Source organism: Boleophthalmus pectinirostris, unplaced genomic scaffold, assembly GCF_026225935.1.
Source record: "Boleophthalmus pectinirostris isolate CB_2022bp ecotype Guang Dong unplaced genomic scaffold, ASM2622593v1 HiC_scaffold_22, whole genome shotgun sequence".
Lineage (NCBI taxonomy): Eukaryota > Metazoa > Chordata > Actinopteri > Gobiiformes > Gobiidae > Boleophthalmus > Boleophthalmus pectinirostris.
In genome coordinates this window covers 25,107,720-25,134,701 of record NW_026571190.1, presented here as the reverse complement: position 1 = coordinate 25,134,701, position 26,982 = coordinate 25,107,720, and the positions used below count along the sequence as shown (strand labels likewise).

The 26,982-nt window shown below is 38.3% G+C and overlaps 1 protein-coding gene across 1 annotated transcript in view; it reads left to right on the top strand.

Annotated features, from left to right (window-relative positions):
• LOC110172581 (alpha-1,6-mannosylglycoprotein 6-beta-N-acetylglucosaminyltransferase B-like) overlaps window positions 1–26,982 on the top strand; it is a 157,359-nt gene that overhangs the window by 110,013 nt on the left and 20,364 nt on the right. The window contains exons 9-10 of the mRNA XM_055157733.1: window positions 17,026–17,157; window positions 26,825–26,958. Coding sequence (XP_055013708.1) covers window positions 17,026–17,157; window positions 26,825–26,958 — 266 coding nt within the window. The remainder of the gene's footprint in view (window positions 1–17,025; window positions 17,158–26,824; window positions 26,959–26,982) is intronic.

The following is a 26,982-nucleotide window of genomic DNA, read 5'->3' as shown; positions in this document are numbered from 1 at the left end:
AAGAATATTACGCGCCATTTACTTACTCACACACAATGGCCAACCAAGTTAATTTAATACAGATATTTAGCGTCTCCTGCTGACTGCGCACTTCCTCTACGGTGGGATAACAGAGCAGAGTGAGAATGGAAATAAGCCAGGATTTGGTGCCAATTAGATTAGAGAGGCTCCGGTGATGTATTGTAGGCTTTACCTGAATACAGAGACACATATAGATTGCTCATTCTTCCCGCTCGAGCATAAAGGAGCTGAAATACAATAAAAATGCTATTGTGGCAAAGATAACGGTTGGATAACATTGCAATTTTATTCCAATTATGTCTGTTCATTGTGATGGAAATAGGCATCAAGTCATGAGGGAAAACAGTGAGGAAAACTTTTACAATTAAAATCCTCTTTCTGAACATTGCTGTATAACCTTAAAATATACTCTTTAAAGGGCCCATATTACGCTTTTTTCTGATTTATGCTATAATCTTGATATCACAAGGTGGAACAGAGCATTTTGAGTTTGGAGATGTAAACAGACTACAGACAACATGATAAATAACATTTTAACACAACTCTAAGATCACAAGAGTCCATTTTGTGTAATATAGGACCTTTAATGCTATGCCTTGGAAGCACCTTTATTAAATTAAAATAATAACTATGTTCTTTGATATACATCCTGATAAATGTGTTTCAGTGCAGACAACAGACTGTGTAACTGGAGCCACAAACTATTTAGATTTCTATTCAAACTTTACCTGCTCTGAAAAAGAAGTTTATTAGCCACCCACTTGTACAAATAATCCAATCCACTTTATAAAGTCAGTTTAACGTTGAAGGGAGGAAGTGTGATTAAGTTTCTGTCACATTTCTTGTTCCCACAGTGAGTGCTGAATGAAGTCAGGCAGTTTCAAACTTCTCTGTCAGACCTGAGTTGTTTGAACGAGTATCGAGGGGTTAAGGGAGGCCAGTCTCTCCGGGCAGCAGGGCCACAACTGTTGGCTCCGGAAAAATAAAAAGAGGAAAGGAAATCCAGAGAGACACAGGCAAAATATAGTGAGCAAACAGAGTGGTTGCAAGCTCCCACAGGAGTCTAGCAGCTTCTGAGGCAGGAGAGAGGAGCAAGGCATACCTCATGACTTTAAGATTTTATAATGTTACTATAAATCTCTCCTATATCAGGTTCAGCTGGCTCTTTTGACAGTAGGTGTTAATGTTACAGGATGATGTGTTATGTTTGACCACGGCATTTCTTAAAGATGCACTGGTCCTATCCCGGTGTCAGATATCGGCGCCAATACAGAAAAAATTGCTGGATCAGATATCAGCTTGCATCAATTCACTTGATACCTTGGTTGGACATATAAATTGATGTAATAAAACTATTTACTGATCGTAATTGGCCCAGATGGTTTCAATGTTTGAACTTTTATTTATACAAAGCTATTCTGTAGCTACTTGAGAGATAAATAACAGCTACATTACACATTTGGATCAGTCTTAATTTACTTTGTAAAAAGGAAATAAATAGTGTTTTCAGTCTCTGCACTGGTATGAGTTGATACTGGGTATCAGCAAATACTTAAAACTATAACTGTAGTATCGAATCAGCTGAAAAAGCAGGATCACTGCATCCCTAGCATTTATGGGCCTTCGACTTGAATGATCATGTCTCATCTAGTCATCTATATTCTCTTATTTTTCTTAAAGCAACACTGTACCTTTTTGGTGATAACATGTCACATACATGGGGAACAAGCTTCAGGCTCCTTAGAGATAGATTAGTTAGTGCATTTTGGTGGAAAATTGTATCCAAAGCAATGACATTTCCATGGTGATTTCTCCAGGTCACATTTGAATCAGGTTTGTGGAGATGCAAGCCTAGTCAAAGTAAGAATACACATTTTTAAAGGGTTTTCTTAGTGCAATAAAAATAATTTTAGTCATTTTTCTATAATCCACAGTTTCATTCACAATAGATTCATTAACTTGGCTAATGCATCATCGTTTGTGTTTCGTGGGTGGAAGTTTGAATAAATATAATAATAAGATCTGATATTAATCTTTAATGAATACTTTTTTGTAAATATGGTTCATAAACAGAAAAATGCCAGTCAATTTAAAACACTCTTACAGTTTGGCTCACTAGTGAAAAAACAGTGCTCAATATTTGGTCCCATTCATTCATATAAATGTCATGATTAAAACTAATTGCCTCTTGTTGCAGATGCTACAGAAACAGTCACCACCTGCACAGCAAGCACCCATCTGTGCTAATGCAACAGACAGGCACAAACTGTAAATAAAGGATCACATTTTCACATTAAAACAAGTCTGACCCAGTGAAGCATCTGACTTAAATTGAGGTCAAAGCCCTTTAATCATCCACTTTTGTTGAGCCATCTTTGACAGCTCTTGTTAGTCATATCACAGGGCCTGTTATCTCTGTTGTGGTTGAGAAGACAGTGCCCTGAGTGAAGCCTTGGATAATTGTGTTGGTGCCTATGTCCTTGGAATAGCTCTAATAGCAGACACCACAGCACCCTGGTCCTGTCCCTGTGTATACTTCATAATAGCTCTGAGCACGTTGAGCTGTCAAAACCAGTCTCCAATGCACGGCTGCGTACCTGACATCCGCGCGCCCTCTCCATCAAAAAACTGGTCCATTATAGAGCAGTCAGCCTTGAAATGAGTCTGAGCAAAGAAAGGCTTTAATTTGGTTAAATATTAATAAGTCCGTCACTTTATTGCAACAGTTCTCCTCTAACTTTGTCTGGTGTTGTTTTCTACAATACATATTATAGGTAATTCAATGAAAAATGTCAATAAAAAAATCACAAGATAATTTTCTTCATGTGTACAGTGCACCATCTTCTAGCAATTTGATTCTGCAATATTGGGTACATTTAAAGGTCCTATATTACACAAAATTGATTCTTTTGAGCTTTTAGCCATGTTAGAATGTTGGTACCTTATAAAAAACATACCCCAAGTTGTGTTTTGTTTCATTCATACATGTTTGAGTAATCCTTTATTATTAGTCTGTCAATATCTCAAAATGCTCTATTCCACCTTATGATGTTATGGAGCAGCATTTTTCTGGTTAACGGTTATCTTTTACCTTTTGTTCAATAGAGATTAGCAATTCCAGGGCTGAAATCATCCAAATTATTCTAATGAAGGTATATGGAGTTTAAAAACACAGTAAATCACTTCCTGCATTACCACATGACATCACAAAGTGGAGTGGAGTGTTTTCTGTTTGTTAGAAGACCTTAGCAGGGTTTGTGTGTTAAACATGTGTGGGTATGGGTATGTTTTCGATGAGGAAACATGTTTACAGATCAGAAAATAGCATAATGTGGGCACTTAAAAAAAGTCCAGTGTAATAAAATAAGTTATATTTCTACATTTTTTGGTCAATTTACAGTTCATTCGTGTTTATTGTGATACATAAGCCTCAACCACTAGATTTACAAGTACAACTAGACATGTTTCTGGTGAATTGTCATAACATGAATATTTTTATAGGGATCATAAAAATATATATTGCAGCATTCCTTTTTTTCAGTGGTCAGACCAGTAGTCGCAAAGCAATGTCATGAAAATGGTCTAGACTCTTAAGGGATCTATATCATTGTAATTAGTCCCTAGGTCACTTATTTATTGTTAAGGAGTCCAAATTATGCCATTTTCTGATCTATGTTATAATGTTTTTTCCTCAAAAAACATGTTCAACACACAAACCCTGCATATATATACTGAGTTCTTTTCAGGAAAACACTTTGTCCCACCTTGTGATGCATTGTGGTAAAACAGGAAGTTCTCCACTGTGGTTTTAAACTCTATACATATTCACTAAAATCATGTGGTCGATCTATATTGAACTAAAGGTAAAAGGTAGCTGTTAACTAAAAAAAATACCTTTTCGTGACATCACAAGGTGGAACAGAGCATTTTGAGCTTTGGAGATGTAGACAGACTAATAATGAGGATTACTCAAACATCTGTGAATAAAACAAAATGCAACTCTGGGTATGTTTTTAAGGAGATGGCACCATTCTAACATTTAAAGCTCACAATAAGAGTCAGTCTTGCGTAATATAGACCTCTAATGATTTATTTACTTGCTTAGTTGTGCAAAACAGTCCAATCAACACATGTTTAAAAGACTTTCATTGGCAGATAGAAGTTAATTGCTTTTCTTGTGTGGATAAATTTGAGGCTCCCCTGTCGTCTACCACATATCAGATTCCAAGGCCCAGATTTTTCTGTATAAAATGCTGATTCAGGCTCTCTATACACTACAAACCAATAGGGAGCAGTCTGAAAACTTTTAAAGTCCTCTAAATGAAATACATCACACTCTGTGCAACGGCCCTCCAGACACTCATAATCACCTTCTAATCTGGCACATCTATCAGGACTATGGTGCGATTTGTCAGTGTCTAAAATGAGTTCATTGCGCTCTTATAAGAATGAATCAGTCTTCTCTACTGCCAATTCCATGTTAAGGCTCAGGCTTTCAATTGCACATTTGTATTACAATTATTGAAACACGTACAGCAACTAGCCATAACATTATGACCACTTGATTGATTGTCATTGGTGTTGAGAGAGAGAGAGAGGTACTTTATACATCCTGAGGGAAATTCAAGTTTCACTGCAGCTTCTCAGTCCCGTTTGTGTCTCAGTCAAAGGTTTCAGTGCAGTTTAACAGAGGACTGGTCAGGTAGGGTCAGCAGATTTGTGTCGAGGCAGTTTGAGGAAAGGAAGAGCCAAGTCAGTGTCCTGTGTCCTGCAGCATCACAGCAGCGTCCAGGGGGAACCATGTGAACACTAAAGGAAAGGTCTCATTCTTACTCTGCTCTGCTGTTTCAGTCAGTAATGAACTGGTTCATTCCCTCAAAGCATTTCTTCTGGAAGGTCTCAAAGTATTACCTCTGAAAGATCTTCTGCCACATTTCCTGCCATGTATGGTGTAAAAAGCATGTAGCATATCTAGCTCCTTGCTTAGCTCCTCCTCTGATTTGTGTCCTTTGAATTGCACATGCTGCACTTCTTAGTTGGTAAAATCCCATGATATAATGTTAACAACTGAGCTCACAAAAACAAAAAGTTTCAAACCTAGGTAGCCATAAGGCACCTAACCTCTCCACTGCCTTAGCAATGATAACTGACACTTGCCTCACCTGCTGAAATTTCACGTTTTCTTCCTTTATTGGTGTGATGACTGAAGACTTATTGTCCACTTCACGACTAACACATCACATTTAGGTAGTTGAGATCTTGTCAGTGCTCATGTTGTTTTTTGTGATATGAATACGAAATACGTGTCAACACCAAAATTAAATAGATTCTCATTTGCTAACACTTTCTTTATTTCATCTTTACTGTAGATCTGTCTTTTCTAGTGTGAAAGTGTCATTGCTGGGTGTGAGACAGCAGTTCTGGTCGATAATAAGGGAGCACACACAGAATGGATTGGAGTGTGCGGTCTCTCATTCAGACGCTGTACACACGAGTATTGGTGTATGTGGGCTGGTCACTGGTCCTCTTGACTTTAGATGAGCTCAGATGAAGTGCAGCAGCTCTCCAGTAAAACGCGACTTCAGCGCACTAGTGTCTGCTGTGTGCGGGTGCATCACATCCACCCGGGCTGGTTACAGTTAAAGGTGCACTATGTAACTTTTCTGGTGAGAGAACCAACCGCCATACACCACACCTGCAAATGCACATAGATTATCTTGTGCACTTTGTCTTGTTTCTATGGAGATGTTATAGCTTTGCCAGGTATAATCCACAGTATTGCATTAAACTAATCTATCTCCATGGACACACACAGATAATGCCACCAGGCAGTTACAGGTCAGATCTATGGAGAGGCGACCCTACTTCCACTATGATTTTAAGATATTTTTGAGTCGCAATAAAAACACCAGTAAATGAATAAATGCAAGATAATGCCATACTGTGGAACATTCTAATCTCTCTGAAATGGGTGGAACCCTCCTCCAGTTCGTTACATCATGCACCTTTAAATAAGCATTTCAAAGGCATAATTCATTCAGTTTTCTGCTTCTCTAATCTTTTTTTCATGTCTCTGGTGACAAGAAATACCTGCTTTTGAATGATTTTTGTATAGAACTTTTGCTCATATAGTATTATTTTAAATTAATATTTCCACTCCAAATATGTGCAGGTATTACAAGGTTAATGAAGTATTTTGTTTGCTTTGCCTGTATGAGTCAATAAAAAACATATCAGTTCTGCGTCTATGGAAGTAGCCGGATGATTCTAATGGCAACACTTGGGATATTGAATCACAACCCAAACAGCTCTTAAAATACCATTAAAATAACTGATTACATCCCTCATTAGCTGTATTGTGATTAATTCAACACTACTATAAACAATCCCATAGTAATAATGTCTCCAGCTATAATTGTCTGTTTTCTTTGTTGGTCTAATCTGGTTCCTAAACATTAACATAGCCTCCCTGTTTATGCACATGCCCCCTGTGTGTGAGTGCATTTTCAGCTCCCTTGTGTTCTCCTTTCACCTCTGATACAGTCTCCTCCTCCTCTTGATTTAGTTGGATTAGATCAGATGTTGCTGACACAGGGAAAAGCTCAGGCTGCCTGCTGTCTTCAGAGACTAAACAGGAGGGGCCTTTATTAGCACAGCTCTCGCATCCACAGGCGACGCTGCTCTGTGTGGGGCTGCTGCTGCTGAGCCTGGTCCTCTGTCTTTAGGAGATGTGTGTTTAATTCTGCTAATTGAGCCAAATTGCTTTTCCTTTTCCCTTAAAAGCTCTCATTTAACTTGGGCTGGAGATCCAAAAGAGGATTATATTCATATTAGCTATTATTAGGGCAAAATGTTCAGGGATGGAAATATCCATAACAGACACTATGGGGTTAGTTAGATTTTTAAAGTTAGTTGTTTTCCCTTTATTACTTTTTCATTTATTTGAGATCAGGGGTTTACAAAAATATCAAAATACTGATATATTGCTATACTAAATTTGGTGATACAGCATCATTATCGTGGGCTGCTATTTTGATATATCACCAAGAGTATCTTTTAGCAGTTTATTTTGTGACATTGCTAGAATCTTGTTTATTTAGTGGAAGGAAGCTTGTTTATGCAGTACACTTGACATATTCATATTCATTTCATATTAATTAACTTTGCACAGAAATATATTGATTATCGCATGCATCAGCATATCGTGATAATATCGTATTGTGAGTCATGTATTATGTATTGTATTGAATTGTGAGGGAGCCTGTGAATCACACAAAACACCAAATTAGGTTAGTAAAAGGTTATAAATGTTACAACGTCCCATGAAATATTATTTCACGAGACACAACTTGTACTTGACTTGTGCAACAACAAGAACAACAACAACAACAACATCATAAGTCAATAACAATGACAAAGGACAAACCATGGACATGCACCGTCATTAGTGAAGAGGTTATGGGTTTTTTATATTTCAAGCAAAGTGGATGTCCCAAACTAGTCTTAATGGAGACTGTTGGTTCTGAAAGAGAAACCACAAACATTTATTTAAACATTCATCCAAAAACATCTCATCAAAAATGTTTTCACAAAATATAATGATGGTATCTTTGTGATCTGAATGACTGATTTCTGTCACTTCATGTAATGTTAGGTGAGTCAATCTCGATGATTAGTTTCTTAGTTAATTATAAACGAAAAGGAAAAGGCATCAAGTGAGAAATTTGGGAATGAAGTGTGAATTTGTTTGGCCTTTTCACTAGTACCTTTTTTGTCTTGTCAGTGCATTTTTGTGTCAACTATACAGTTAGATCATATAGATAGTTTTTAGAGCATTTGCTTATTCAGCCTTCAATAGACCAAGAGTTTCTTTTGTCAACTACAGGCCTAAATACTTGTAGGGGCATGGATTCACATTGTACATATTTTCAAGTATTCAATATGACTACAATATTGGGCTATAACTGTTTGCTGGCTCTTGTGCGATCATAACTTGTGCAGTAAATGTTTATATAACAGTGGAGCTTGATGCCACAGATTCAAAGCCAAATATGAGTTTCCTGGATCTAGTCTATAACCACCAGAAGAAATGTATCGGAAATCCAGAGGTGGATAAAGTACTCATGTTTGTTACTTAAGTAAAAGTACAGATACAGGGGCAAAAAGTTATGAAAAAAAAAAAAAAAATATATATATATATATATATAAAAATGTGTTTCTCACCTTCCACGGTGGTAGGTCTCTCTCACCCTCATTGAGCTCGGGTCCTCTACCAGAGGCCTGGGAGCTTGAGAGTTCTGCGCAGTATCTTTGCTGTTCCCAGTACTGCGCTTTTCTGGACTGAGATGTCCGTTGTTTTTCCCGGTATCTGTTGTAGCCACTCTTCCAGTTTGGGGGTTACAGCCCCGAGTGCTCCGATCACCACAGGCACCACTGATGCCTTTACTTTCCAGGCTCTCTCCAGCTCTTCCTTGAGCCCCTGGTATTTCTCTAGCTTCTCGTGTTCCTTTTTCCTGATATTACCATCGCTTGGTATTGCGATGTCAACCACCACAGCTCTGCTCTGTTTCTTATCCACCACCACTATGTCTGGTTGGTTCGCCATCACCATTCTGTCAGTCTGTATCTGGAAGTCCCACAGGATCTTGGCTCGGTCATTCTCCACAACCTTTGGAGGTGTTTCCCACCTTGATCCTGGGGGTTTCCAGCCCGTACTCTGCACAGATGTTTCTGTACACTATGCCCGCCACTTGGTTATGTCGCTCCATGTATGCTTTCCCTGCCAGCATCTTACACCCCGCAGTTATGTGCTGGACTGTCTCAGGAGCCTCTTTGCACAGTCGACACCGTGGGTCTTGTCTGGTGTGGTAGATCTGGGCCTCTATTGCTCGAGTGCCCAGGGCCTGCTCCTGAGCAGCCAGGATCAGTGCCTCTGTGCTGTCCTTCAGACCAGCCCTCTCGAGCCATTGGTAGGATTTCTTGATGTCAGCCACTTCAGTTATGTTCCGGTGGTACGCCCCATGTAGGGGTTTGTCCTGCCATGATGGTCCCTCCAGCACCTCTTCCTCTGGACCCCACTGTCTGAGACATTCTCTGAGCACCTCATCTGCCGGGGCCTTGTCCTTGATGTACTCAAGGAGCTTGGATGTTTCATCCTGGACAGTGGTTCCCACACTCACTAGTCCTCGGCCCCCTTCCTTCCGGCCTGCGTACAGTCTCAGGGTGCTGGATTTGGGATGGAACCCTCCATGCATGGTCAGGAGCTTTCGTGTCTTAACATCTGTGGTCTGTATCTCCTCCTTTGGCCAGCTTACAATCCCTGCAGGGTATCTGATCACTGGCAGGGCGTAGCTGTTGATTGCCTGCACCTTGTTCTTGCCATTGAGCTGGCTTCTAAGGACTTGCCTCACTCTTTGCAGGTATTTTGGCCGTAGCCACTTTCCTTGTTGCCTCTTCGAGGTTGCCACTTGCTTGTGGGATACCAAGGTACTTGTAACTGTCCTCAACGTCTGCTATTGTTCCCTCTGGGAGTGACACCCCCTCTGTGTGGACTACCTTCCCTCTCTTTGTCACCATCCTGCTACATTTCTCAAGCCCGAATGACATCCCAATGTCTGTACTGTAGATCCTTGTGGTGTGGATCAGTGAGTCGATGTCTCGCTCACTCTTAGCGTACAGCTTGATGTCATCCATGTAGAGGAGGTGACTGATGGTGGCCCCGTTTCTGAGTCGGTATCCATAGCCAGTGCGGTCGATTATTTGGCTGAGAGGGTTCAGGCCTATGCAGAACAGTAGTGGGGACAGTGAGTCTCCTTGGTATATGCCACACTTACATGTGCAAGTGGCTTCCCCTTGGCTTCAAGGGTGGTTTTCCACAACCGCATCGATATATATATATATATATATATATATATATATATATATATATATATATATATATATATATATATATATATATATATGTGTGTATGTATATTAATGTACCTGTTTAAAAATGTATTCAAAGAGTAAAAAGTAAAAATATTTTGCAGAGATTTTTAGAACTATAGGATAAAATGTAGTGGTTTTGATACAGAATTTAGCTGATTTTAATTGATTCAATTGATTTCTTAATGTTTCTAGCTGTTTTTGTGTACTTGGTTTGCTTAAAGTTGGGATGGAAACTCAAATTAAATGTGCTAAAAAGTCTCAGTAAAAAGTGCTTTGAAATGGTCAAAGTGCTTTTTACTTTTCAGTCCATTTCAAAAATATAATGTAGTAGAAAGTACAGATACATGTTCTCAAATGTAGTGAAGTAAAAGTCAAAGTTTTCACTGTAAAATGTACTGTAATAAAATGCAGATACCTCAAATTTGTAAGTATTGTACTTTTACTTTTATACTTAAGTACTTTCTACCACTGCTGAAGTCAAAAAGAAATGCATTTATGGATGCATGTCTTTCATGTGTTATGAAATTGCACTGCCCCGTCAAATAAATTAAACTACTACTCAAAATAGATTCAAAAAGACTTATCATTTAATATATAAAAGTTGGAACAGTATAGTTTGTGCTCAATATTTAACATGTGCACACTTTCTTTGCAATGATGGAGAGAGTTTTGATATTTTAATTGTAGTAATGTAAGATTTGAGCTGTAGAGAGTTGAATAATTAACTTTTATGGCTAATTATGATATCACTCTATTTGTTGCAGCTCACAATTTTTAATGATTCTGTCTGACATTATTTTTCTTATATGGAAATATTAAAGGTCTTACATTATAATATTTTATGATGTCATGTTTCCTCAGCACAAACAGACCTGGAGCAGTGTTTTGTTTCATTCACACATTGAACATACAAACTCTGCATATTTAGGCTGAGTTCTCCTCTCAAACAGAAAACACTTTATTCCACCTTTGTCAGAGCATTTTGACCTTTGGAGATGTTGACAGACTAATAATAAAAACGAAACAAAACACAACTCCAGGTCTGTTTTTCAGGACGTAACAGCATTCTCACATGGCTCAAAGCTCACAAGAATCCATTTTGTGTCATATAAAACCTTTAATTTCCTTTGATTCCTTCCAGTATTTTAATAATTATTATGTCACCCAAATCTCAATGTAGAAGTGCTCTATCTGTTTGCCCATAGTCCAGCCACCCTCACATACACCAGTATACAGATAATACAAATAACCTGCCTTGTATTTCTCCCTCATCTGCCCCTGGTACCACAGTTGTCATCTCTCCTCCTCCTTCCTCAACAATGCTCCAACCACTCTCTCTCCCCTGTAGCTTTTCATGTGAGGATTTTATTATCTCAGACAGGAGTGTATATTTTTTTCCTTTCATCTCTGATTCATCTTCCCTTCCGCTGCTCTCTCCATCTTCGTCCTCCCTCCCTTCTTCCTCCTCTTCTGTCGGTGTTTACGATGCCTCGAGGCTGTCTTATCTACTTCGCCCTGGCTTAGCTGATAACTGGGCGCTGTCAGCTGCTCCTGCCCCATATATGTGTGTGTGCACGTGTGTGTGCGTGGGTGTTATTGCATATAAGCAGTTTGATTGGTTTGTTTCCATAGGTTCACATCAGATAACAATGTTTAGCAGACTCAACAAGAATTTTGGCTTTTATCTTCAACTTATTGATATTAGATATTCCTATTAAAGGTCCTATGTTGCCAAAAATTGACTCTTGTAGGATTGTGTTTGAAACTGAGTTGTGTTTTGTTTCATTCCCACATGTTTGAGTAAATCCTTTATTATTAGGCTGCCTACATCTCCAAATCTCAAAACGCTCTGTTCCACCTTGTGATGACATATAATGGTATTTTTTCTAAGTTAACAGCTACATTTTACGTTTTGACAGTAGAGATTGGCAATTCCAGCACTGAAATGATCCAAATTATTCTAGTGAAGATGTATCGAGTTTAGAAACACAGTGGAGCACTTCTAGTATTACCACCTGACATCACAGTGTGGAAAAGATTGTTTTTAGTTTGAGAAATAAACATGATAAATGTACAGAATTTGCGTGTTAAACATGTGTGAATGAAACAAAATATAACTCCAAGTATGTTATTAGATTCTTCTTTCAGACAAAGAGTTTGTTTTCATAGCTGACAGTTTCGTCTGCTTACTAGCGGTCTTCCTCAGAGTGGTCACAACTCCAGGTATGTTTGTGATGAGAAAACAACATTATAACATAGATCAGAAAATAGCGCAGTACGGGCCCTGTAATGAGGAAAACAAGGTAGAAATGATTTACTGCTATAAATAGTGTCATTATAGTCATTAAATTGTGTATGTGTGAAAATGTAAAATAAATCTCCTCGCTACGGTGTGAGGATCTAATTTAATGCATGGCACAGCTGGTCAGAGAGAGGCAGAGATGACCGCATGTGACCCTTATACAGCTTAGAGTCTGCACTTGACATTAGCTGACAAAACTGCCCGCTCTGTCCTTGCCCTGACTGTCACTGAATAACTCCCAATACACACCCATTACTGTCTCACACCCAACCTCACAGAGCCCCACGTGCGGTAGAGTAAATAATTCTTCCGCCATCTTGGATCATTGGCAGTATTCATTGTCTGTTACTTGTTGTTAATATATACTGCTTACTGCAAACCTTAAACACCATGTCATTTTGTCTTTTTTCTTTTAACATTAAAGGTCCTATTATTATAAAACTGACTCTTGTGAGTTTTAAGCCACCTTATAATTCTCTTACCTCCTCAAAAACATACGTGGAGTTGTGTTTTCCTTCATTCACACATGTTTGAGTAACCCTTTATTATTAGTCTATCTACATATTCAAAAGTCAAAATGTTCTGTTCCACCTTGTGATGTCATGAAGTGGTAGTTTTCAAGTCAACAGCTACATTTTACCTTTAGTTCAGTGGAGATTCTCTGTTCCAGGGCTGAAATTAAAGAGTTTAAAAACACAGCGGGGCACTTCCTGTATTACCACATGATGTCACAAGGTGGAACAGAGTGTTTTCATGTGTGTTAAACCTGTGTGAATGAAACAAAGCAGAAAATAGTGTAACGTGAGCCCTTTAATACAGTATTGATTCACATGATTTAAAGAGAGTCGGCCACCTACTTTCCTTTATGGCTTGTCTCTATTTTATTGCTTTGCCTCGAATGGTATCTTGCATTTATTAATGTCATAAGCATTTTTATTGCTCAAGAAAACAGTAAAACATGCACTCCATGCTTGTCTCTGTGGAGGTAAGTTCAATGTCATACGATGGAACATTCCAGCCAAGAGAAAATTACATAGCGCGAGGTTTCAGTTTTTAGAAAGTTTTCTTTCTTTTTTTTACAAATATGATATGAGGATGATGAAAGGGGGATATTTAATTTGTTTTCATGATTGGCTAACAGAGGATGTTATTGCATTTTCCTGGACAAATGCAGTTACTGTATTAGTCCCTTATGATGAGAAACAGAAACCACTGGCTCCGTCATCAGAAGTTATAATACATTGTAATCCAGGGATGGCCAGACCTGAAAGGACAATACTATTTACTATTTACTATTTAGTATTTACAATACTATATTGTGTGTCTCTGATATTGTACCGATTGTAAATAAACTCTTAGATTAGATATCCAGAGTTCTCCACATCTCTTTACAACTCTGGCAGCTTGCATAGTTTCTATTGCACTTACTGTAGAATTTATTACAGCTACCGCACACACACACAATGCACGCATAGAAAGCACTGTATTGATACTTTGCAGTGACATTACGCTAGGGGTGTACTCTGTAGTTACCATGGAGCCACAATACACACACTAGTAAACACTGTAAAAGTTTTAAGATATTCCAAAAATACAATATGGATTTAAACAGCCTCTTTTCAGGAGCCTGCGATCAATATGAGCACTCATGATCCTGTTTAGGTGCTTGATTTTCATTGTAGTTACTAAGTTAACTAAGACAGCTCTTACTGGTCAGTTTGTGTTAAATAAAAAAAAATAATGTGTGTGTGTATTGGGGTATTTTCTGCTCTTGTGCTTCTAATAACAGCCCGCTAAATTGTTGTTCAGAGGATCAATACGGTCATATGGTATTGAATGGCTTTGTTACATGGCTCTTTGCACCGGAAAGCATGGGTAGTTACACACAGAATGGAGAGGACCAATGTAATCCCATCCCTTATATTGACTGGTCACACTTCATTTAAACTAGTCCAGATTCAAATCGTTGTAAAATATTGTGAAAATACACTTTCAGGTTGCCGCGACAGCAGAAAGGCAAAGCAGTGTCCTCACTAAGCAGAGCAATGTTGTTTGATTAATCACTGCACCACAGTCACTCTTTGCCTGTCCTTGTAACCTGTTTGTCAGTTTGCATGTGTCAGGAGAAACACAGGAAGGTGAACACAGAGCACAGCTGTCTCATGTCTCCAACTGAAATGCTAATTCATTAAATACTTGCAATCAAACTGTTAAAGGGCCCATATTACGCTATTTCCTGATCCATGTTATAATGTTGTTTTCACATCACAAACATACCTGGAGTTGTGTTTTGTTCCATTCAGACATGTTTAACACACAAATCCTGCATTTTCATTGGCTGACAAAAACACTTTCCACTTTGTGATGTCATGTGACAATACAGGAAGTGCTTCAAAGTGTTTTTAAACTCCATACACCTTCTCAAGAATAATTTGGATGATTTCAGCCTGGGATTGCTACTAAATGAAAGGTAAAAGGTACATGTTAACTTGAAAACTACCACTGTATGACATCACAAGGTAGAACAGAGCATTTTGAGCTTCAGAGATTGTAGACAGACTAATAATAAAGGACTCAAGTATGTGTGAATGAAAGAATGAACTTTAATTTGGCTTTTCACAATATTTTCTGGCCTAGGTTAAGGACATAAGGAGAAATGTAGCACGAAGACTACATGCAGTGAATAGTTAAGGTCTGCAACCATATTAACCAACTTGAGTTTAACCTGAGTGAATTCAATTTTCAACTAGTGTGTTAAAAATATGAGGGAACATTTACATATAACACAGCTGAATGCTAACATGATTTTATTATATTTAATGGTGCAGTTTTTCTGATCAATCAGAAGCCAAAGACTTCAACTTTAACCTGCACACAAGGTCACAACAGAGTACACATTTAGGATGCATTAGAAGCAGCATGGTTTGTGTGAAGAGGTTTAAGAGTTGTATGAAGTAAAAGAAAAAACAAAGTTTGGAGTTCTACTGAATAGAAATTGCCATTACATCTATGAATTAAGCCACGCTCTATTAAAGGGTTAATGGGCACTTGAAATCCTATTAGACTTTCCCCTAATGCATCACAAGTATTCTAAAGTGCATGTAAGTTGCATCTAACCTTAAAAACACTGGAGCTCTGTGGTACTAGAATATCAGAAGGACCTGTTTAGGGTTCATGGTTTTCATTCATTGCATATTTGGCATTCACTTTTAGAAGGAACTGGTGAAGTAACATTTGTCTTTATAATGAACTATGGTGACACTTGTATAAACATGCTTCCTCCTTCCATTCTGTGCATCATGCACCACTTCATTTATGATCAATACTCAATCCCTCACTCATCACTGCTTTCTTTATGGTTTAGTTGGCTGGACATTGTCAACAATCTGCAGAAAACAATATTTTTTACAACACCATACTAGGGAAACTTCCAGGGTACCTCAGTTATCGTTGTTTCTCCTCCCACTTTTCAGTGCCCTTTTGTGCCTCACTGATCAGGGAAAATCAGCTTTTGCTACACAGCACCATGGTACTGGAGCTATCTTTCTTTAGCATCTTGTTATGTTTTTTTGGGTTTTTTTAAGTCAAAAGTATGGTGATTTATGGTCTTTTTTTCACAAATGTAACTGTTGATTGTGATGGCCGCTACCTTGGACAAGTCTCTCTTTTAAAAGAGATTCTGAATCTCAATGAGACTTCCTGGTTAAATGAAGGTAAAATAAAAGTAAAAAAATAGCAGAGTCAAAAAATTTGTTCCAAGCTGAAATAAATAGAGGGGATTCCATCTTGAAGACCTTCAATCAAAGTGGTGATAAAAATGTGTGCAGGATTTGCTTGTAACTGAAAAAGGGAGCTATTCATAATGATTCTTTTTTAAATTATTTTTATTGACCTTCATTTAACTTGAATAGTCCTACTTTTTCCAGAGAGTTTGGCCCTAGAGGGGACTCTATTGTACATGATTTAGTGGAATTTAAAGTGGAGAGCACCAGAGGAAACGTATGCAGGCATATGAGAAACATGCAAAAGTCTCATTTCCACAGTACCAATGTTTATAAAGTCCAATAGGGGGTTCTTGTAGTTGTAATCAGCAAAGATAATAGGATTCTCCTAGTAAACACACAATGGCCTTGGCTACTTAAAGCCATGAATACACAGGTCAGAGATACAAGAGCAGATTTCTAGTGAGAGTTGCAACTGCTACTTTGAAATCCTGCATTGTAAAGTTATGCTTTCATTGTTGAACCAAAGTTTCAATTAGATTAGAAGTTTGATAACATTGTCACTGTTCACCTGTCTATAATCTTTAGTTCTCTTTTGCTTTGAAAGGCAGTTTCTATAGGACTGTTGTTTTTCTCAAACCTTGTCTAACTCTATTATACAGATGTGCTTATCTAACTTTGCAATAAATATGTTGTGCCCTTCGAAGTTTCTTCTAGTGTGTGAGGTGCTGAAGGAGGCCTCTTGCTGCTATAGTATCTTTGCAGAGCTCTGTTTGGAGGATTATGAGAGCAGAGCAGTACTTATGGGCGTCTGCTGAGTGGGTTGTCATCTATCACTTCTTGTTGCTATAACCGCTTATTTCTCTGTGTGAAAAGGATAGCAGTTTAGCCTCAACAACTGTAGTCATTCTGAATGCACCATTTTGTCAGATTGTTTGATTTTAGGTTGTCAAAGTATTTTGATTGCAGCTGTGTACATCTCCTCTTGTCAGTGTACTCACCGTGGAGAAAATCCTTCATTTAAAATCTTGCTTTTCCTGTGCATTGCAGATTTCTTGGCGTTCCCCCCGGCAGAGGCAGCTGCCCACTAACTGGCCCTCTGCCCTTTGACCTCATCTACACAGACTATCATGGCCTGCAGCAGATGAAACAACACATGGGGCTCTCGCTAAAGAAACATAAGTGAGTATCAGAGGTTTTGAATGTGTCTGTGAGAGTAAATCTGCCGCTCGTCTGTGTGTGGAGATGGAGGTGTACGCTACAGTCATTTCCTCCTCTAGCAGGTTCCTTTATTGGCCGTGTTTATGGATTCATTATGGCTGGTAATAAGGTGTGCTTGTCATTGTCCAGATGCCTCACAGTAACTCACTGGGCTTGTTTAGCTCACAGTCCGTCTGCCGCAGCAGGGTTTTAGCCAGTCTTTTTGGCGACATTTATCAGAGAATATTTTTAGAGGTCATCTTTCATTTCTGTGTTTTGTTTTTATGTATCGTGGTTTGTCTGATGAAAAGATAGTTAAACACAAGGGCAGTAAAGGGACTGCGGTAATACAAGTGTTTAGGTGTTAATTCAAAATACGTCTGCATCAAATAGATTGTGGCCAAGTCAGTTTTACTAGAATCTTAAAGGAGCTGTATGTAGCCACTGCTCTTACAAAAAGTACTGAGTGGCCAGTGCCTTAACCTGCATATAGAGATTTTTCTCATTCTCAGTATATGGGCAGGCCATGCCTCATGTGAAAGCTCAGAACCTCTAGAATTCTCCCACTAAGCTGCAGAGGCTGCAGGGGCTGGGGTTTAGGTTTTGAGGATTCAGTATGAAATGTAGTTTAAAATCAAAATCTTCAGGTTCTTTCTGTTGTTAAAAGACCTTTTTGTACATCAGTGTGACATGTTTGTATGATCTAATAAGCTTCAGTTTGTGAACAGTTGGTTTTGTAGGGAGGGCTGTTTAGATTTACTTTGACAAGGGTGCACATTGACAAAGGAAAAAAAAAAAACATGGGCCTGAAAGTATGTTTGAAGGTAGCTACATGAGTGCCATTTTCTAAAAGCTTTGCTGTGTGTGGCATCACAAAAGTGTTCTTAATGGATTGTGGTAGTGCTACAAAGAACCCAAAAGTAGGCCACAGCAGCCATGGGACCAAGACAGCAAAACAAGTAATGTGCAAAATGGAAACGTGGGCTTTCAAAACTCCACAGAGCACTGCACACGCTTATATTAGGATTAAACAATACAGCCCTCTTATGTTTAAAATGTACGGATAATGGAAAGACATGTTGAGAATGAATCAAGTGTAGATACTTATAACAGTTCAAACTTAAGCCGAAAGGATTCTAGGGCTACACTGGGGCTGGGTATTATTACGATTCAATACGGTTCTGTAAGAAATTAAGTCTTTTGGCCTCATACTTAATGATCATGATTATCACGTGATCAGAAATTGGTGCCGATCACGTGACTGTGGACTCGACCCGGAGTCGGGCTTTATGGGCCGATCAAGTATCGGATAAATAATATACGTATATAACACAAAGGACACACAGCACACAACAGTTTTTCTGAGGTGCGGGATTTGCTCATTGACGTCCAGTCAGCGCGACTGTCTGTCCCAGCGCCTGCTGTAGTGGAGGTGCACTTACACTGGGACTTTTGGGCTGTGCCGTGCTCGGGCACTGTTACCTGGGGTTCTGTGGCCCGTGTTCACACCTGCGCGGCAGATGGCATCATCGCACGGCACTGTTTGTTGCAAACAAAACAAACAGCGCTGTTGTGCAGCGGAGCGGGTGCTATTGGCGGTGAGGGTCCGTCCAGCGGTATGAAGTGTCTATTGAGCTGTAGGACCGATGTTGCGGTGCGCACTCCGCACTGGGTTTGTGAATGTGGTGGCGGTGTGGGGAGTGGTGGCGGTGTGGGGGAGAGAGGCTGTGGGGCTTCTGTCATCTCGTTATTATTTGGTAAGATTTTGTATTATTTGGATATGATAGACTAGCCTAAATGTTTCAAATGTAATGCAGAGGCTTCCGTATAATATCAAATATACAAACTGTAGATTGTGCAGTCTAGTCTCAGGTCTGATCTGATTCTGATCTGGTTCCTGTTTTGTCCAGTTCATTAAGATTACTAAGTCACACATTCCAAGACCAGACTGTGAAAAGTCAAGATTTTTAACTATGATGATGGAGGACTCAGACTCGGAGGCAAAAAAATGTGATCGGGACATCCCTAATCATGATGATTTATTTACAGGACATACAAAAGGACATGACAGCTCTAAAGGCTCACATGGCTACTGTGATGCCAAAAGTCAAAACCACTACGCAAAGTTAATATGAAGTACTTCCATTTGAACAATCAAAACAATGAATATTTCATATTTATTTATTGCTCAAACACGTTTCCCTCCACTAAATAAGCAACAAGGCGCTGTCACAAAATGTTGTCAAATATATCAATACAGCAGCCCATGATATTGGTTGTTATTAAAATTTTATTTCATTATTTCATTTTTTGCATTTTAGTACTTATTGAATACTGATGTTTTAAACTCCGCTATAAAAAAATGTAACTTGTGGAGCCACTCTCGCACTTGTGTGTGTGTCTGTTCTTTCTTTCGCTGTCAGAAACTATAACACTCAAACATGAAAATGTTTAGTTTGTAATAGATTATCACCTTACAGTGCAAAAACATGTATTATAAAAACCCAATCTGTGCTCCGTACAGGTGCAGAGTGATTCTCCAGGCGTGTCTCTGTCTCTTTCTCTTTGAACAGCACATTCTCCCAAATGCCATTCGGGCTGTGGGCTGCGTCTAATTGTTTGCTGAGGTCAGCGTAGTGAGCTCAGTCATTACCACATGTGATTTCTGCTCCCACTAACACAGTCTGACTTCTGCTGTTTGCACCACACACACTTCTTTCTGCTCCAGGCATCAGCTGAATAGACTATTGCAATGTTTTAGTTATACAACTGAACATTTACTTATTCTTATTCTCTATCTAGAGGCACCTTAACAATGAGAATATTCAAGACTTGAGACAGTTATTTATTTAAAGGCTGTGCTATAAGAATTTTTAATATTGATTTAAATGATGTGTATGACGTTCCATTAGTTAATATTGGGTCTGCTTTTTTTGTTTGTTTGTTTGTTTGTTTTTTAAATTATTAGACCAATTTAAACAATTTACAGTGCATTTCAGCTTTACAGTAGATCAGAAAAGGCCAAAGTAGAGAGGTTTGGCTCAGGAAAGGTCACTAAAGGTGCATTCATACTTATCCTGGTTCAGTCCTGATGTAGCCTTGGTCTGCTCCTGTTCTTGTCCTGGTTTAGTCCAGCTTTAATCCCACTGAATGTGATGTTTGTGTGAATGCAGAATTCATTTCAGTCATTGCAGCAGGACAGTATACTACCAATGGACAAGTGGTGGAACGTAATGAAGTAAAAAAGTAATAAAGTACTGTACTTAAGTATACATTTTATATACCTGCAATTTCTACTGAACTTTTTTGAACTGGACTGAAAAGTAAAAGTATGTTTTATTGTTACACATTTGTAGTTTGAGCAAACTATCATCTACAAGTAAATAAAATTAAAAAACAAAAATAAAACAGCTTGGAAAATACTCTAGTTAGTTGTTTCTGCTGAACCAAACCAAAATTCAACTAAAATCTTTATCAAAATTAAAACATTTGAAGCCTGATAAGACTTTTTACTCTGAGTACAGAGCCTACTCTGAAAACTGAGTACTATACCTTTACTTGAGTAGATTTGTTTGTGTGATACTTTTACCTTTACATGAGTAGTTTTTTTTGCAGGAAATCTTTTTATTAAGAAAACTGAATACTTCCTCCATCACTGCCAATGGATAAAGCCCAATAGAAAATAGAAATCATTTGACATAACCATGAACAACCGGTGGGCCCACTACTACAGCTTGAAAACCCCTGAGTTAGTTCATTTACTCATGGCCTATATATAGGTCTAGTGTAGGTCAGGCTCAATGCAGACCCCCCTCCCCACAGTTCCTCTATTGGATCCTGAGCTTGGTCCAGTCGAGTGCTGTTGGCTGAAAGGCGTCATTAATCAAGGGCCGGAGCCATGGGGCCTCAGCTGCTGTAATTACTGTAGCTTTATGTTACAATCAGCAGCGACATTATTAAACCTGCGGCTACACCCAGCTTTAGTCCAGTGTTTGTCATGAGGAACTCAATTTGGGATTTCAAAGTTTCGTTTGAGTCTGTGTGAAGCGAATAATGAGTGTAGTGGATTACATACCACTGTGAGACAAAGTAATTGTAACTTTTGAAATACTCTCCTGAATTAAAACACTATTTGAGTATGTATTAGTGTCATTATCACTGTACAGGGTCAGTGACTTGAGTCTTTCTTTTGTTCTATTTGTGCATTAAAACTATAGACTGGATGAAGAAGTAGACTAAGGGAGTCTGACGTCACTCACAGCGTCCGGCTCCAGTTAAATAAAGCTTATGGAGGCTTGAGTTATAGGATTGAATTTGGAGCCAAGTTCTATATTTGGAATTCTGACCGTGTGTATCATAGCAACCAAAGAGCCAATCCGGAGTGGGGACTGTTGAAGGTAACTCCCATTCCCGCTCGTACGGCTGGTTTAGCACAGAGCGGGCGGTTAGTAACACTGTCAATCAAACCTGTAGCTAATGCTGATTTGTCTATTATTAATGTTCATGTCTCGATTTACGGACAAAATAATGAAATAAAATGTGAGTTAATAGGAACATTTTAAGAAGGCAGTTTGAGAGAGTGGGGCGACATCTTTTCACTATAGTGAATTGGAGCCAGAGTCAATAGAGCCAGAAGCGCCTCCGTGCTCACTTCCTATGTGTAACGCGGTGGCTTGTGGGTTAGTTATGTCCATTTATATATAGAAACCTCTCTCCTGCTGTCTTTTTTTTTGCTACTTATTTAGAAATTTATATTACCATTTATATTTTTGCTTTTTGTTATTATAATATATTGTGATGTGTCCAAATAATTTCCCTTGTGGATAGTAAAGTTTGTCTAAGTCTAAGTCTATAGATACAGTCTATGATACTGAACAGGAATGGTGGACTCCAGTATATTTCAGCTGTTTACAGAAGTATTCTCAATCTGTGGAGTAAGAAGACAACAAGCCAATTAAATTCTAATTAGATCTTTAATAACATGGCAAATGAAACAGCCAACATAATAGGAGTATAATTATGTTAAACAAAGGCAGGGCATTTTCACTCTAAAACTCCTCCCTTTGGAGCTTTTGCAGGAAAGTTGTGTTTTGTTTCATTCATACAGGTTTGAGTAACCCTTTATTATTAGTGCGTCTACATCTTTAAAGCTCACAATGCTCTTTTCCACCTTGTGATGTCATGAAGCGATAGTTTTAAAGTTTTCAGCATATAGTTTGAGAGAAGAACTCAGCCTAAATATGGAGGATTTGTGTGTTAAACTTGTGAATGAAACAAAACACAACTCCAGGTATCAGATGAAGAAAAAACAGTAGAGCGCTTCACTGGGTCATAAAAAAGTACAAAATAACAGTACAGGTGCTCTACAAGGGTTAAACTCTTAACAGAATGATGCCCTTACTGAAAGATGTAAAATGGGGCAAGATACAAACCCGAGGCACTCCGACTGAATATACTAAATGTCCTTTATTACATTTAGGGACGCCAACACGAAGAGCAGCAAGATGGTCTTCGTCAGGGCATGATTATGTTTGTACCTTGCCCACTTTTACATTTTTCAGTGAGAGCAACATTCTATTAACAACTCCAGCAGGTAACAGCATTATGACATTATAACGTAGATCGGTGTAGTAAGGGATCTTTATACATGATAAAAATCCTACATTAATTATCCCATCTTCAAGGCTGCTCACACACTTAGCTCACAGATATAAAATATAAATATGTTCATACGTAAAATTTAAATTTCAACAGTGAAGCACTTCTTTATTTTGGCCACAATGGCATTTGAAAGAAGCATTTTCCTGCTGACTGCTGGAATCCATGACCTCAGGGTTTTTCATACACATCTATGAATCTTACAACTTGCTGACTGGGCTTCCTCATTCTCATTCACCCAGATTCCCTTATATGTTACAACGTATAAGCATAAGACTAGCACATGTCAGTTAATAAAACAAATATGGTAATGTGGAAAGGTAAGGTTTGCATTGGATATGAATGAATCTCCTGCCTGGTACCATGGACAGCTCCCACACAGGGCTGTAGTATGTGGGAGCTGTCCATGGGACTAGGACTAAAGCATGATATACAAAAAAAAAAAAATAAAAAAAAAATGCAAGATAATCCTAATAAACCATTTTTAAATCAACAGTATGAGGAAAAGTCATGAGCTACAACAAATAAATAGCAGAATGAATCAATAAATGAATCAATAATTAGCCATAGAAATCACTTTTTCAACCTTTTACAGCTCAAATGTAATTGTATTAACAACAATACCCCAAATTTCCCAATTTTTACATAGAAATTGTACATATGATAAATATTGAGCTCCAAAATACATTGTTCCAGCTTTCATATATTGAACAGTAAATTGATATAGCAATTATCTTGATAGGTTTACTTATAGAATGCCTAGAATATATCAAAGGTCATCAAATGTCCCAGGATTAACAATTAGATGGACAATCTACAGTATATAGTTGTAATAACTATCATCGTAATGTTAGTTTCCCCAAATTATTGCTCAAAAATGTGAATTGAATAATCTGCTTTTTTGGCAAGGAAAATCATTTAAAAATATTGAAACTGAATAATTTCTTTTTAAGCTGTGTTTGAGCTCCTCGTGCACAGATGAGTAAGAAGGGACCGAGCACCTGCAGAGCTAATGGGGGATGAATGAAAGATGGACGAGGCAGGATTATTCACTCCTCAGCTCTTAGCACAGAGCGTCTCATGTAATGGTTTAACATGTGAAAACCAAATGGCTCTCTTCTGCTTAACTGCACATTACATTACGACTCTGTATTAGCTGGTAACACATCCTTTTTTCACAATTTTCACAAGAAATCTTCCATTACATTAACTGCACTGAAACACCATACCACTGTCAATGCACTTATTGGATTTTGAAGATATAAGCAAGTTAACATTGGGTTTGGTTAGCACTTTTTGGGGAGACATCTGGGAATACCAGGTGCCAAGGTAGGGCAATAGTGTATAGTGTTGTTGTGTCTTCAGGCAAAGCACTTCACCCAACCTGCCTATGTATGAATCTGCTGTGTGAGTGATTGATCAGCTGTGGTCAGAGGGGAGAAAGGCACAGATTGGTAGTCTCACTTTCATAAAGTCTGCCCATGCAGTAGTAGTTTACTTTAGTGTTTCCCAAACTTTTTTTTTCTGGGGACCCATATTTTAAAAGCCATAAACCTTTGCGACCCAAGTCAATAGACATTATTCATAAATCACAAAATAAAGGTGGATTTGACCATTATTGAACATTGAGGATATTTTATTGTTGACTGTGTGATGGTGTCTCCCTGAACAATTTGTATTACTCAAGTTTTAAACAATGAAAAACAGTCATTGAACCAGGAATAAAAGGATCCATAAGTCGCCTATTTGGACATTAAATGTAGCGCATTTCTTTTTCTTTTCAACATTCAACTGAACCAGCAATATTGGAACAAAATAGTCTGTAGAACTGTATATTGCAGACTTACATGCAGCTCGTGACAATGCTACCCAAAACAATGTCTCCTGCGACCCACCTGAGTCGCGACCCAGTCTTTGAGAAACAATGGTTTACTTAGAACAAGTATGATGTTAATAGCTAATACACAAACTTGACTCTCGGTAAAGTGGAAGACTGATGCCTTATAATCTTTAATTTCTTGGCAACAAAATAGTATATATTAACTACGTATAGATGGAAGCATTTGTGCCGTGCTACAAATATGTAGGAGGTACAGTGTATGGTGCCTCACAAAGTAAAAATTATATTACTCTGGCGTTCATTGTAAAAGGATATATACAACTGAGAGTTTAATTCTGTTGACAGTCATGCCCCTGTTTGCTATTACAGCTCTATGAAATCACAGCAGGCCCTCAGTGGTCACTCCCTCTGACTGTGTGTGTTTATTTGGTGTTTTGTAAGTGTCCCGCAGGTGACCCAGGCCCGTTAAACCTCACCGAGCAGCTGTTTAATGCTCTGTTCCACCTTGTGATGTTACGAAGTGGTAGTTTTCAAGCAAACAGCAACCTTTTACCTTTCGTTCATTAGAGATTGCCAATTCCAGGGCTGAAATCATCCAAATGATTCCAATGAAGGTGCATGGAGTGTGTTAAACATGTGTGAATGAAACAAAACACAACCCCAGGTATGTTTTTGATGAAGAAACAACATTGTAACATAGATCAGAATTGAGAGTTTAATTTTGTTGATGACCATTTTCTGCCAGTTTACTATTACAACTACCTCTGACTGTGTGTGTTTATTTGTTGTATTGTAGGTAATACTGGCCTGTTAAACCTCACTGAACAGTTGTTTAACCCAGATTAGACCATACTCTGATCTTCTGATAGATATTCAGCTCATCCACTTTCTTTCACCTATCCCCTCTTCCTGCTCCTTTTTTATTTCTCCTTCCTCCTTTGGGATGTCTTATCTCAAGGCACCAACACTTTTACCCTTTCACTGTGAGAATGCCCAAGCCCAATTCAAGACAAGTGAAACTAGCGTTGGATATTAATAATTCAATTTGAGTTTCCAGTGGCCTTTACAAATAGTAACACACAATGGTTACCTTCAAATTGCAGCCTTGGTGTCAGAATTCACAGGAGCAAAAATAAGTAGAGATTTTTATGAGCCAAACCTTTTTCTGACTGTCCCAGTTTTTTCTAAATTACTATAGAGGTGAGATTCTGTGTTTTATTATGTTTTATTCTTCCTGCTCCTTTTCAACCCTAAACAAGAAAACTAAACTCTTTATTGAATCAGCTTAAAAGCTATTTTCTGATTTATTTTTTAATGTTGTATCCTCATCAAAAGAAAGTTGTGTTTTGTTTCATTCACACATGATTATCACACAAACCCTGCATACTTAGGCTGAGTTCTTCTCTCAAACAGAAAACACTTTGTTCCGTCATGTGATGTCATGTGGTAATTCAGAAAGTTCTCCTCTGTGTTTTAAAACTCAAACATAAACATACACGTTGAATCGAATCATTTCCATAAAATTTCAGCCCTGGAATTGCCAATCTCTACCAAACAAAAGCTAAAAGGTAGATGCTAACTTGAGCGCTACCACTACATGACATCATTTTGAGCTTTAGAGATGTAGAGAGGCTAATAATAAAGAGTTACTCTAATGAAAAAAAATGCAATTCTGGGTATATTTTTGGTAACAACATTCTAACATGGCTTAAAGCTCACAAGAATCAATTTTGTGTAATATATCATGCTTATTCTTGTGTTCATAGACTTGCTGGAAATCAGTAAATAAATGAAATCACATTTAGGCCTATACTTTAGTAAGTGACCTGTTCTTTAGCTGCAACTGATGTAATGTAAACTATGTGTGGGGTCAAATAGTGTGAGGACAGACTAGTCTCTTATTCACAATGCTGCATCTGACATTTTTTGTTTGAATTTTAGGTCCATAAATCATAAATTATTTGAATTATGCCATGATTAGGTCAATATTTGCCGGGATATGTTCCCCACAGCCACAACCCCTAACAAAGCTTAATGAAAAAAAATGAACTCATTAATTAGTAAAGATTTGACTGTCAGGCTGGTCTACAGTGTTTAAATATCTTCTATTTGTAGAGCATTAAATAACACCATAAGTATTTCTCATTGCAGATGTCATATCCGAGTGATTGACACATTTGGGACAGAACCGGCCTATAACCACGAGGAATACGCCACACTGCACGGATACAGGACCAACTGGGGCTACTGGAACCTCGACTCCAGACAGTATATGACCATGTTCCGTGAGTACACTCATACTGACAATT